General features: G+C 33.5%; 1 protein-coding gene across 3 annotated transcripts in view; it reads right to left on the bottom strand.

The window, feature by feature from the left end:
- SOS1 (SOS Ras/Rac guanine nucleotide exchange factor 1) overlaps window positions 1-13,788 on the bottom strand; it is a 139,360-nt gene that overhangs the window by 64,615 nt on the left and 60,957 nt on the right. For 2 of the 3 annotated variants that reach the window (XM_039251254.1, XM_039251253.1), the window contains exons 3-5: window positions 6,973-7,104; window positions 4,951-5,115; window positions 2,356-2,565 (exon numbers count right to left, since the gene is read on the bottom strand). In XM_039251254.1, coding sequence (XP_039107185.1) covers window positions 2,356-2,565; window positions 4,951-5,115; window positions 6,973-7,104 — 507 coding nt within the window. The remainder of the gene's footprint in view (window positions 1-2,355; window positions 2,566-4,950; window positions 5,116-6,972; window positions 7,105-13,788) is intronic. The other variant, XM_039251255.1, reaches the window with a different exon arrangement.

The raw sequence follows: 13,788 nt of genomic DNA on the forward strand, positions 1-13,788 counted from the left end.
TCCATGAGTCCACACAGTCCCCTTTTACTTCATTGCTTCATTCTACTCCTCTGTTATCTCATTTTTGTTACAAACAGACATGCACACAAGAATGCTCAATACAACACTTGGTGACTTAAGATGTTCTGTAGGTTAGATTCCTGGACAGGCTTCTGTCATGGGGTTACACACTTAAAATGTCAATGGATATTTTCTTTTAAAAAGTCCACTGGTTTACCCTCCCACAAGTAGTGTATGGGAGGAACAGTTAGGTCAAACCCTTACATACAACACTGAATACTATCAATCTTAACTTTTAGAACAATGTGGTAATTGAAAAACAAATACTCATTTGCATTGGTTCAGTTACTTTTTAAATTTGAGTACCTTTATTATTATGTATTTTTTGTCAAATCAACTTTGAAGTATGATTCATATCCAATGAGAAATACCTATTTTGATATACTTTTAGATGAGATTTTATGATATTATCTACTCTTGTAACTATCACCACTGTCAGGATATAAAACACTTTTATTACCTTGAGGAGTTTCCTTATGCTCAATCCCCATTAATCACCACTACTGCCCTCAGGAAACCAGTGATCTGCCTTCTGTCACTACAGATTAGAATTCTACAATATTAAACAAATGGAATCATATATAATCTTATTCGTCTAGTTTCTAAGGTCACGCTTTTGAGATGGATCCATGTTGTTGTTCATATAACTACTTCATTCCTTTTGAGTAGTATTCCACTGTATGGACTATACCACAATTTGTATATCCATTTACCTGTGATGGATATTTGGGTTGTTTCCAGTTTGGGACCATTACAAATAAAGCTGCTATGAACATTCATGAACAAGTTTTGTGTGGACATGTTTTCATTTCTTCAGGGGTAAAAACCTAGGAGGGGAATTGCAGGTAGTATGGCTAGTTTATGTATAATGTTACACCAATGGCCAACCTCTTTTCCCAGGTATTTGCAGCAGATTACATTCTTACAAGCAATGAGGGAATTTTACATTCCCACAAGCAGTTGCTTCACGCTCTTTTCAACATTTAGTAATGTCACTGTTTTTCATAACAGCCATTCTAATGAGTCTGTAGTAGTATCTCATTGTGGTCTTAACGTACATTTCCCTAAGGGCTACATATGTTGAGCATCTTTCAATGTGCTTTTTGGTCACTGGAATAGCTTCTTTTATAAAATGTGTAAATTTTCTGCCCGCTTAAAATTGTTAGGCTGTTACTCTAATTATTGAATTGTAGAAGTCCTTTATACATTCTGGGTTCAAGTCTTTTATTAGATATATGTATTTCAAACAGGTTCTACCAATCTGTGGCTTACCTTTTTATTTCTGTGACAATGTCTTTAGAAGAGCAAAAGTTTTCATTTTAATGAAATCCAATTCATTAATTTTATTTTTTATTTTACGGTTCTTGATTTTTGTGTCCTAAGAAATCTTTAGCAATTCTTTACTCCTTTATTTTAAAAAACAACTTTATTAAGGTAAATCAACATACCATGTAATTTATCCATTTAAAGTGAACAATTCAGTGTCTTTTTTTTTTTTTTACTATATTTAAAGATCTGTGCAACTCATAAACTACTTCTATAACTTTTAACGTTCACTCACTGCCATAACTTGAGCCCCAGCCTCAGCTCCTGTAGTGAGCACTGCCTTTCTACCAGTCACCCATGCCTAGAGTTCTGCCTTAGACGATCTACAGATGCAACCTCTTTAGACAATCTCAACTGTTCTCAGCGTTCAGCATTTCCCCAGGATTTAATTAGGTTGGTTTGATCACTACTGTAAGACCAGTAATTCCTTCTCTAATTTTCAATGTTACTGGCTCCCTCTCTTTGCTCCCCAAAATATTGTCGTCACACTTCTATTATGGTATTTACCATACTGTGTTGCATTTTAACATCAAGTTTACATTTCCATCTGGACTAGACTCAATTTGAGAAAAGGAATTGCTTCCTACTCATCTCTGAATCCCCACTGCCAAGTTCTATATGGTGTCAAACAATATATACAGGCAGCACTGAGGAAGTGTTAGCTGAATGACTCAACTGAGTCAAAATCAACAAAAAACTCTTCCACCTTAACAAGAGGCTTTATTACTTGGAGTACATGGAAGACTGTGGATTCACTCGCACTTACAGTTCAGTCTAGTTTAGATTTAGTCTTTTAATTTTGGATGTTGAATTTATTGAAACTTTTGTAGCAACTCTGAGAGCATAGTCACTATGAATTAAATTGCACAACTGAAAAAATTGTGACAAATCAGCAATCATAAACTACATGAGGGATCACATAAAATTAACAACACATGCAATGATATATGTGTATAAAACAGTACTTACATTAGCGGAAAATAATTTCGAATTGGAGACAAAAGGCTCTCTAAAAACTTTTATAATTAAATTTAGTTCCCTTATGTACTGTCGAATTTCTGCCATAAATGCTTTTACCAAATCATAATAAGTTTGCTCTCCTGAGGTGGAAGGCTCTTCATCAGTTAAAGATAATATATTTATATCTTCTACATCTTGATGAAACATATCCATCAATACCTACATAGTCAGAGATATTAAAAAATAAGTACAGTGAAATATGAATCTATAATTAAAGGTAAGCACCCTAAGTTGCTTTTGAATACAGTTAAGTGATAAAAAGCAGAAACACAATAATCTCCTTAGCTATATTGCCACTGCTCCCTGCATATTTTCTCTAAAACAGAATTTAACATCTAATATCACAAACTGCCTCCCCCAAGCTCTCTATTAATACTGCTATCTTTCTGTCTGTCTCTTATGTTAACCTATTAGTTCAAATTTGTTCCCAAATCCTGTGTTGGACTTTTCTTAGTTTCCTCTGTTTCATATCCTTGTCATCACCACTCACTCCAGGGCCTCACTGCCCCATATCTGAATAATTCACAGTCTGCTAATTGGCCTCCTTGACCACATTTGTTGGAGACTGATCAAAACTAGTTCTGCTTCTTCCAAGAAGCTTACTATTATTACTCTTGTGAAACCTCATCTTTCCCCTTCTATAAATATTGACAACATCATTATCCCTACAACATGATGAAATATTTTATCTTGTATTACTTTCTGCTTGTTTCACAAATGTAAATCTCCATCAACTCTGGAACCTTGTTGTATTCTTCTTTTGCATCTCCTCTCTGGGTAAGCTCACAGTATGTCCTCAAAACTATTTTACTTATCTGATTTATTTAAAGGTACCAAATATTTCATATTCACTGAAAGATATTTTAAAAAACAAATACTGGGGCACCTGGGTGGCTCAGTCGGTTAAGCATCCGACTTCGGCTCAGGTCATGATCTAACAGTTCGTGGGTTTGAGCCCCACGTCGGGCTTTGTGCTGACAACTAGCTCAGAGCCTGGAGCCTGTTTCAGATTCTGTGTCTCCCTCTCTCTCTGACCCTCCCCTGCTCACACTGTCTCTCTCTCTCTTTCTCTCTCTCTCAGAAATAAAAACATTAAAAAAACAAAACAAAATAATTACTCATTTAAAACTATCAATACATTTGAAACCCTTCCTCAGATCAGGTGAATTTTACTCTCCATGTTCACATTCATGGTTTTTAATTAAAAAATTATTTTAATGTTTATTTATTCGAGAGAGAGAGAGAGAGAGAGAGAGCGCAGGAAAGGGGCAGAGACAGAGGGAGACAAAGAATCTGAAGCAGGCTTCAGGCTCTGAGATGTACAGAGCCAGACCTGGGGCTCAAACCCACAAATGATCATGACCTGAGCCAAAGTCAGACACTTAACTGACTGAGGCACCCAGGAGCCCTCTAAAAGGAAAAAATAAACACTAGAACATAATTAAGTGGATTTAGTAATTAGAATATTCCAAACCAATAAGAGTATAGTGAGGAAACAATCGAATGAAATGCTTCATCTGAAAATATTTTCTATTCTGCAAAGTCATTTTCATAAAATGAAAACATTGAGGCAGTCTAGAGCAATAACTAAGAGCTTCAGACTGAGATCTACAGTTTGAGTCCTGGCTTTGAAACTTCTCAGAAAATTCTGGGTCCACTTCCTTATCTCTCTAAACTTCAGTTTCCCATTTAGAAGAGCATCTACCTTAGAGGGGGTAGACCAAATGAAATAAATTACATATATGCTTAACTTTCAATAATGTTTGCTCTTTTTATTTTTAGTAGGCGCCTAAAGTCAAGTCAAGTCAAGACTCAGGACTTGAACTCATGACCCTGAGATCAAAAGTTGGACACCTAATTGACTGAGCTACCCAGGTGCCCCAATAATGTTTGCTCTCAATATTATTATAAGAAAACCATAGAAATAGTATCTAAAGATAGTTAGGTATGAAATAAAGCTCTCAAGAGTTTAGTATTTTTACATTTTCAAATCTTGTTTTCAAAATTCATCATCTTCTACGTATTACAACCTAAATAATTAAAGAATTTCACTAATAAGAGATTATTACTATTATTAACTCTACTTGCAGGAATACATAAAAGAAAAACTGCATGACATGTTTAAACACAGTTCAGAGGCAGCTGGGTGGCTCAGTCAGTTAAGCATCTGACTCTTGATTTTGGTTCAGGTCATGATCTCATGGTCTGTGAGATGGAGCCTCGGGTCGGGCTCTATGCTAACTAATAGTGCAGAGTCTGCATGAAATTCTCTTTCTCCCTCTCTCTCTGCCCCTCCCCTGCTCACAGGCACTCTCTCTCTCTCTCAAAATAAATAAAACATTTAATAAAATAAACACAGTTTTATACTATATATATATAATATTCTATTTCTATAAAGTGATATTTTGAGGAGTTGCTATTAGATTACTGGAAATAATACCCTAACACATAATATATAATTTTATTTACTGAATAGTATATTAGCATCCAGTAAATCAAGAATAAAAATTTAAGAACAAAACATACAGAAGATCAGTATCCTACCTTATCAGCACACATTGCCACTTTAATATCTTGTTTTGTAATTTCATAATGCCGTATATTTCGTACATAATTCCCCACCAGCTTTAAAATGTCTGCAGAAATGTATTCTAATACTGCTACTATATAAACAGAAACCTGGTGGTCAATTTTATAACCTAGGACCTCCTGAAAAATTAAAAAAAAAACATGTTTAAAAATCATATACTATAAATTTGACACACTGATTAAAAATTTAAAAAATGTATAGTGTTTAGCTGAACTTTTACCGAGGCCTGTGATTATCAACAACATTTAATTATAAGTGGTCCATCTATGAATAATATACATATTGCTATTTGGAAATGTAAGGTAAAACAAAACTACCTATGATCATGTAAAATACTTAACAAGTACAGATTAATAAATAGATCGTCCTTAAACTAGGAAGGGAAGCCCCAGTTTGGGAGACGGGAGAAATGCTCACTTCACCTAACTGATAATATCTGGAACTAACTATGACAAAAGAAGCTTTTTCTTTATGCAGAACAAAAGTTAATGTATTACTGATATTTGGGAATACGTACTAGTCTTATACCTCTACTCTTCTTTCCAAAGGAACCTGGGATCCCAAAACCCTAGTGACACGTTCCTGGTATTTGTACTGTTTCAACAGAAAAAAAGTTCATGCTATATTCTACTAAACAACAGTGGTTACTAACAGCCTGTTAAATAGTATTCTTAGACTTCAAAGTAAGTATGGGCTTCTGTGCGGCGGACTAGTTGCTACAGGAAAGCAAATTTATTTTCTAAACAATCTGATTTTTTAAAAAACCTTGGAAATATGAAATTTGCTTATAAATTGGGGACAGGTGGCATTTACCTTTAAAGATATGTAAAAACTATGAAATGTCTATAGTGATAAGGATAAGTTAATAAACTGAAATGATATCTGCAATTAGATCATAAAATTCAAAGTTCAGGATCATCATTAACACATCAGACACACACCTCAAGGTGTTAATTCTCTTAGAATGTAATTCAATGTAGAGCTAGTAAAAATCATGAAAAGAGAATTATACAGAAGTATGTAATTACAAATGGTTTAGTAATTCTCTATATGTTGCACTTATTCCCTCAGACCAGTAAGATATAGACAGATATTTCTATTCCAACAACCCAAGAACAAAACATAACCTTTGACAGTCTGGAACATCACCCAAGTGTTTAGTCTTAAATCTTAAGTCTTGGACAAGAGCAAACAGACTTGAATTCCCTAACACTATCCCTTGGAGCCCTGTGAACATGGACTAAGAGTTACTTAATCACTTGTTGCCTCAGTCACCTCATCTACAAACTGGGGATGATGATACAAACTTTGTTGAGTAATAAAGTTTAGACGTAATGTATGCAAGGATTAACATTTTGCTTGTATTATAGTATATACAAAATTATTGGTATCAAGAGTATTAATTACTTTAATTACTATAATATCTATGTTTTTGACATCAGAGTTAATCTATAGTTTGTTAATCTTATTAAATTAATAGAAACAGCATTATTAGAGTTTCCAGGATTATTCTGTCTACGAGTTCTGGAGAGATTCAGCTGACTGACTTAAATGAGAGTTAGGACTTGGTAGTTAAGGTAATCTTCACACAATTTTTGTACACAGAGGTCCCTATACATCCAACAATGTGAAGGATTATGATTTGAAGGATTTATAGGGACACTTAGGTCTAACCAGCAGAATACAATTTTATAAATTCTCTTTGAGGTACTATTATCACCTGAGCTGAACAAAATCCACAATCATAACTTTTCTTAGTCTCTTCAATTTGCATGTTTTTGTTGGTATGAAATTACTTTAAATCATGTTGCCCAACTTATATTTTCTTTTTGTCATATCATCAAATTTCTGAAAAAATTAACAGGAGAGAATTTTATTCTTCAATTGCTATAATCCATAAAATAGATGCTGAGTGTTTGAAAATGATGGGTTTTATTTTGCTTTTAAAAGGCACGAAGGTAGTATTTCAGCTTTACCTTTAATAAAGGATGAATTTTCTCTACTGGGAGAGATAAAGGGTTTCTTCTCTTCCTCTTTTCAATAGCCGACTGGGCATCAGCTATTGCCCACTTATCAATTGGATGAGGGAAACTTTTTTGAACACGTTCCTTGAAAAATAGAAAAATAATAACTAAGCAACAAATATATTAAATAGTGCTCTTCATTTACAATTTACTTTAAATTCAAAGAATACCAAAAGCAGGTTTTTCACATGTGCTATAATTTATACTACAAAGATAGTTAAGAGAAATCTATAGCTGTCAATGCATTAGTTTCTTAATTAGACAGTTAAGAGACTAAACATTATTTGTATTATCTAGGGGGGGAATCACATTCAGAATTTCAACTTTACTGTGATAAAGCTAATGACAAGAACGTTAGAATAAACATTGCTTATATAAAGTCTCAAGGAACAAGACCTAAGCTCAAGAAGCAAATATCTAAATCCAATTTTCATTCGTCTTTTCAATACCAGTTACAACCTGAAGTAGCATTTTGCACTTGAAACCTCTAAGAAATTTTTTCTTTACTTTATTCAACATGCAAAAATACCTGACCTCAAAACTATTTACAAACCATGGAAATCAAGGGTTTACATTGGTAACAATTTTTATACACTCTAGCTCATCATAGAGTTTGAATCCTCTATAGGTTATTAGTTTTTACAAAACACTTCTCTTTAATTTCTAGCACTTTCGTTAGAATTTCCATTGAAAGTGGAGGAACTCATGTTAATATAAAAGCTGAATTTTCCTACTTTAATAAACCAATGTGATTCACTTCAAACAAAAGTGACTAATTCTCTCATTTTTACATTCCACTTTCAGGATACCACAGAGAAAACCAGTAGAGGTCGCTCTTAACATAATTTAAACACATGTATATAACTAGTACTTAAAAACTATTAGATAAAATTAGATATCACTCTTGATTATAAATCTAAATAGTTTTGTCAGTTGCTATTAAAATGAAAAATTTAAAAAAAGACTGTCATGTGACACTTTGGGAGGAAAACATGCTGATTCTAGAATATGTTAAGAACAAATTTATAAAGTGTTATAGTTTAACCCATTCAAATTAAATAAATTTTCTCTTCATCTAGGTTTACGGCTAAATCAGCTGCCAAATATAAGAAGTGATCATTTCAATTCTAATTAATGGAACTGGAGGTATGTTGAAAGAAAATTATTGCAGTTAAATTTGCAGTTTACAAATTTAGTGAAATACCTAGCTGAAAAGCTATTTGCCAGGACACTATACAGGTAATACAAAGGTCCAAAATATTGGAGGAGTTTGGCAGTGAAAAAGGAGAAAAGAGAAGGAAGAGAAGGTGGAAAGTAACATCCAAAGCTAAAATAATTTCCCTTTTTCCCAGTCAATTCTAGACTTGCTAATCCAAAAATGACAATTCTGAAGGTTAGGACTAACTTGACTATGGCTTCCAACTAAAATTTTCAGTGATGGATTTAACCTGTGGTTAACTAAATGGGTATAACCATGGTACAAATCGTATAATGGTATGGCCCTGTCGCTGCTATTTTCTTTTCCCTCGCCTCCTTCCTTCCTTTCTTTCTTTTAATCTCAATTCAGAGTAAGAAATAATAAATTCTTAGTACATCTCATTACATCTTTACACATCATACATATACTAAACAAAGCTCATAAAACAAAACCAGCCCTTATTACATGCAATGCACTGATGCTTTCTGTTCATTAAAAAAAAATGTTAGTTGGGCAATGCATAAAGTGATTTTATGGCTTACTAAAGACTCTAAAAAGCATTGGTATAGAATAGTGAAAGAAAAGTGTAAGAAAAATTGAACTCAATATGACAATTCTTAAATATATTTCACATAGGTCTTCGGAAAAAAAGTCATTGGTACAATCGTAAAGGCAAGTAGAGATAGGGGTTGAGGTGGAAGAAAAAGAAAACAGAACAGCAATCTCTTCCCATCTCAGTCTTATCCACCTAACTCCAAGTTTATCTATTGTTTTGAGAAAGAAGGGAAAAGAAAATCAGGAATAACAAAAGAGAAGGCAAGAAAGAAAAAATAATATTGATGAAAAATACATTTCAAACTTATGTATTAGTGTATTACTGGAATCAAATTACCAACTAGATACTTAGGAGGTAATATTAAGGGTCAGAATGTATGGGGAAAGACTGGTATGTCAAAAAAAAAAAAAGGTATCCTGAAGGGCCAATTTGAAAGAATTACTTTATCTCTTGTAGTGGCAAATTTAATTGAGCAAATTAAATTTTTATAATTATTTTATATACATTTTAAAAGTATTAAAGCCCAAGAAGGAATGATCAATGAAAGATTCATGAATTAGAATTCTACTACTCTGCTACTTTAAGAGTAATAACTTCATTTGTTTGAAATGACAAATTCCATCTTCATTAGTATCTAGGTGGCTTTGGGAAAAATAAATTAAATACAGAGCTAGGTTTAACAATCAGTGATCTCTTCTTAGCAGAACTCTGTCTTTTCCTCGACATAATGAACGGATCAAAATAGATATCCTTGAAAATCAATTCCAATATTACAATTTCCACACACATACTTCAGTACAAATATTCAGACCCACAGGTATTTTGAAGTCCTCTTAATAGTAATAAAGGCTTATCCTGTGGGAGAATTTGGGAGGAAGGAGTCCTAGAAAGGCAGAAAATATGGAGAAATTACTTGGGAAATCTAAACGTTAGTAGAACACTTACTAGGAAATTATAAGGATTCTTTAGGATGTGATGGAAAAGAAACAAGTTAATGAAAAAAAATAAATGGAAAAGTAAAGCAAACTTTTTTAAATTTTAGAATATAGCTTATAGGAAAAAAAAAGTCTGTGACAAATTGTCCAAGAGAGTCTGAGTTAAATGAAAAGAATATGTATGAATGTCCTAAGAAATCAAAATTGGTTAAATACAGGACACACAGGCTAGAAAGGGAAACAGAAAAGGTATTAATCAATGGAAATCAGTCTAATTAACCAGAGAGAAGGAGGGAAAGAACAAGTACAATTATGAAAAGATAAGACTTAAGAAATTAAATAAATGAAAAAAAAGAAATTTAATAAAGAATATACTTTACCAGGGACATATAACAGAAAAATACTATTAGTTTTTATTTTTTTACAGAAAATGAGGAGAGGGAGAGTGAACCAGCTTGGAGCAATTTTTATACACTATCTTCTAAAACAAAATTATTTTGAAAAGACAGAAACAGATAATACATATCCCTCCTCTACATTCCCAGAGCACTCATGTAAATGCTTCTTTATTCATTGGGAACACTGCCTGACAGATAGTAGTACTCAAATTACTTGGTGGATTAATGAATTTTGGTTACATCAATAAAACAAAATCCCTTTCATTTGGACTATGGTAGTTCACAATTTGTAGTACAATTTATCAAAACTTTTTAATTAACATAAGCAAGATTAAATAACATAACATAGATATGTATATAATCCATCAGTTTTCAAGCACTTTCTAAGTATGTATATTCCTAAAACTACAGGGCAACTAAAACCCACTTTTAGTTTTTCATTAAAATAAATCCCCTTGGGGACAAATATTAAGGAGGAATTGCTACTCTTCTTTGAATTATGTTTATACTTTAATCAAAATGAATTCTTTAGAAAGATCAAAAATTTATATATTGCATGAATTCAGATTGATCTACTTTTTTAATGTTTATTTATTCTTGAGAGAAAGAGAGAGAGAGACACAGAATCTGAAACAGGCTCCAGGCTCTGAGCTGTCAGCACAGAGCCCAATGCAGGTCTATTTTTTTAAGCACAGTTTTTAATATGGCCCTCAAATTTTTTTTAAAAATTGATGAATTATCTCTTACCTCAAAATTTATTTGAAGGGCTTATAAAATTCATGGCCCTTATGATTTAGGGAAAAAAGCTCTGTAAATGTATTAAAGAAATAAAATAAATGTATTAAAGAAATTCAAAATCCCAATGAAAATGAAAAATTATTTTCTGATAAAAGAACCTAAATACCCCATTTTACTCATTTAAATCTCTCTATATATCCATATTCTTGTCTAAATACCCTTCCAGGACTGGTACAGGAAGAAGGGTATTTGACCACTGGTTAGAAAGGACCCAGGTTTCCACCTTCTTAAAAATGTGTTCTAGGGGCACCTGGGTGGCTCAGTCAGTTAAGTGCCTGACTCTTTGTCTCAGTTCAGGTCTTGAACTGGGGGCTGTGAGTTCAAGCCCTGCATCTTATTTTTAAAAATTTTAATTAAATCTATTCTACCATTCTGAGGATTGTCTAATCTATAAAATAAGCAGAATAATGACTACTCCACAGGGTGTTGTAAAGACATAACTATGTATATAACAGTACTCTGAAATTACAAAGCCCATTACCCAACTGGTGGCTATTTCTATTGCACTCATATATTATTCCCAACCAGTCCCAATCCCAAAGCCAGCTAGCTCACTGGTATATCACATGGCTACATCTACTTTAAGGGCTGAGATTAAGTGCTTAAAAATAACAAGACAGGACACTGGATAATTATGTATCTTCAATATCTCAGAAGTTTTCTGAGTATTAAACAGCTATGAAATATCCTTTATTAATATATAGAGTCTTAAGGACCTATAGTTTGATTAAATCTGTGCAAGTCAAAAACTGAGAGACTTGGTAATTTTCAAGAATTCATGGAGATCTCCTTCAATATTGGAAAATTATACATTGGTTTCTGTATTAATTAAAATGAGAAATTAGACAAACATAGGTATAGTACAAGATACCAAAAAAGAACTGAATTTGAGTTTGCAATGTTATCAAACCAGCAAATTCCTGGAACGTTCTCTAACATCAGAATGATAATACGCAGATGAGTTCCATAACCCTATTCTAATACACTAGGCAAAAGACTGAATGCTGTATTTTATAAACACTGTGGGAGAACCTAACTCAGAACGAAAAGAGCAACTGGAATTATTCATGAGAAGAGTCAGGCAACGAGTTCTATTCAAGATCTACTCTGAAGACCAACGTAATTAAGTGCATAAAGGAAATCGTGAATAAAAGATAGTTGACCTTATAATTCAATGGAAAGATGGGATAAAAATGTTTGAAACTTTCTCTGAATTACTTAAGAAATCAAAGTGAATTACTATTCCATTGTATACAATCTTTTCTACATCCACAACCTCTGTAATTCAATGTTTTTAAACATCTCTTTGCCTCAGCTGAAATCTGGAACTCCCCTGAAAACTTCTAGAGCAAAAACTGCCCTTGTCCCAAAACCTGCATGAAGGTAAATTTAGCATCTTTTCCATTCCCCAAGCTATTTCTGGATCATGTAAAATCTTGTCATCATCCTGTGTGACCTTACTGTCTACCTTAAGGACACATGAAATATACCCTGGCCTCTTAATTCTTTGAATACCTCATCTCAGAAACCGTATAGCCCAGCCACCACCACATGGCCACATTTTCCTCTGTAACTGTGTTACTGAGGAAATCTTAAATTCCAACAACTTTGTCTCTGATCCCAATCTATTCTTTTAATTCTCTCACTCAGGTATTCTAGTGTTATCGGTTCTTGACCTTATTGGGAAATCCAATACCCTAGTTCCTTCCATGTTTTTCCAATCTACTTGCCCTCTCCTGGCAGGATACTTGAGTTGGAATGTATATCCAAAAAGCTTAGACTTTCTGGGCTAGCCTTGACTTTGCTACTTATTAGCTGTGACCTTGGGGCAAGGGCAATTTATCTAACCTCTCTGTGCTTCAGTTTCCAGATTTATTCATTCAACATCTATTTCCTGAGTGCCTTCTCAGTGCCAGACATTGTTCTAGATGCTAGGAATTTGGCAGTAAACAAGAAAAACAACCTTGGAACTTATATTCTAGTAACGGAAAAAATAGCACCATCTTCATGGGTTTATTAAAAACTTTAAATAAAATATGAAGCATGGAACTGTTTAGAACAGTATAAGATACTACAGCAAGCACTCAAGTATCTGCCATTATTATATTTCACTTTTTCTTCTATCTAGTTTAGGTTCTCTGATGCTCTTGTCAGAAGTTTCTCACTGGATATGCCTATATTATCAATCCCTCATCCCCTGGGGGACACAGTAGCGCCTGGGGTAGATAGCTATACCTCCTACCCAGCCACTGTTTGAGATAAAATCTTTGTTACATTCTATGTGTGCTATCTCTTGAAAGGCTGTAGAGCCCTGTTATTACCAATTTCCACCATTTCCTTGCCCTACTATTCTATCGTATATCTATAGTGAAATACCATTCAACCCAACTATCTTTTTTGTGTCTACATTTGAGTACTATAAAAGAAATGTCAGAGAAACTCAAAGATTTATACAATCAAGGTCATTAAAGTCAAATGATCCTTTATCATTGCTAGAAAACTCTTTTATTTCCAGCTCTATCTCCCATTTTCTACAGTTAGAACTTCAAACCTTCTTTCTTTTCTTCTCAGATTTCTGACTTCTTCAGATGCCTCTTCTGGGAAGCTAATCCCTAAACCCTAAAGCCTATGTTACTAGATTGTCCCTTTTATGGTCTCCCTCCTAACTTTTATGCACAGTGGATCACATCATGTTATTGCCATTATTTCTGTCTGTATCTCCACCACACTTTAAGCCCTAAAAAGACAGGGGCCAGGTCATCGCTGTAGTAGACTGCAGAACTTCCTAGGTTTTTACAGGTTTCTTTCCCTTTCAATTGATGGGAAGGAGTTCACTTACTATCTAAAATACATGTAACAACTGAAGATCAATAGATTAACTAA

The sequence above is a fragment of the Hyaena hyaena genome, unplaced genomic scaffold, assembly GCF_003009895.1.
Source record: "Hyaena hyaena isolate Hyena2069 unplaced genomic scaffold, ASM300989v1 scaffold_388, whole genome shotgun sequence".
Classification (NCBI taxonomy): Eukaryota; Metazoa; Chordata; class Mammalia; order Carnivora; family Hyaenidae; genus Hyaena; species Hyaena hyaena.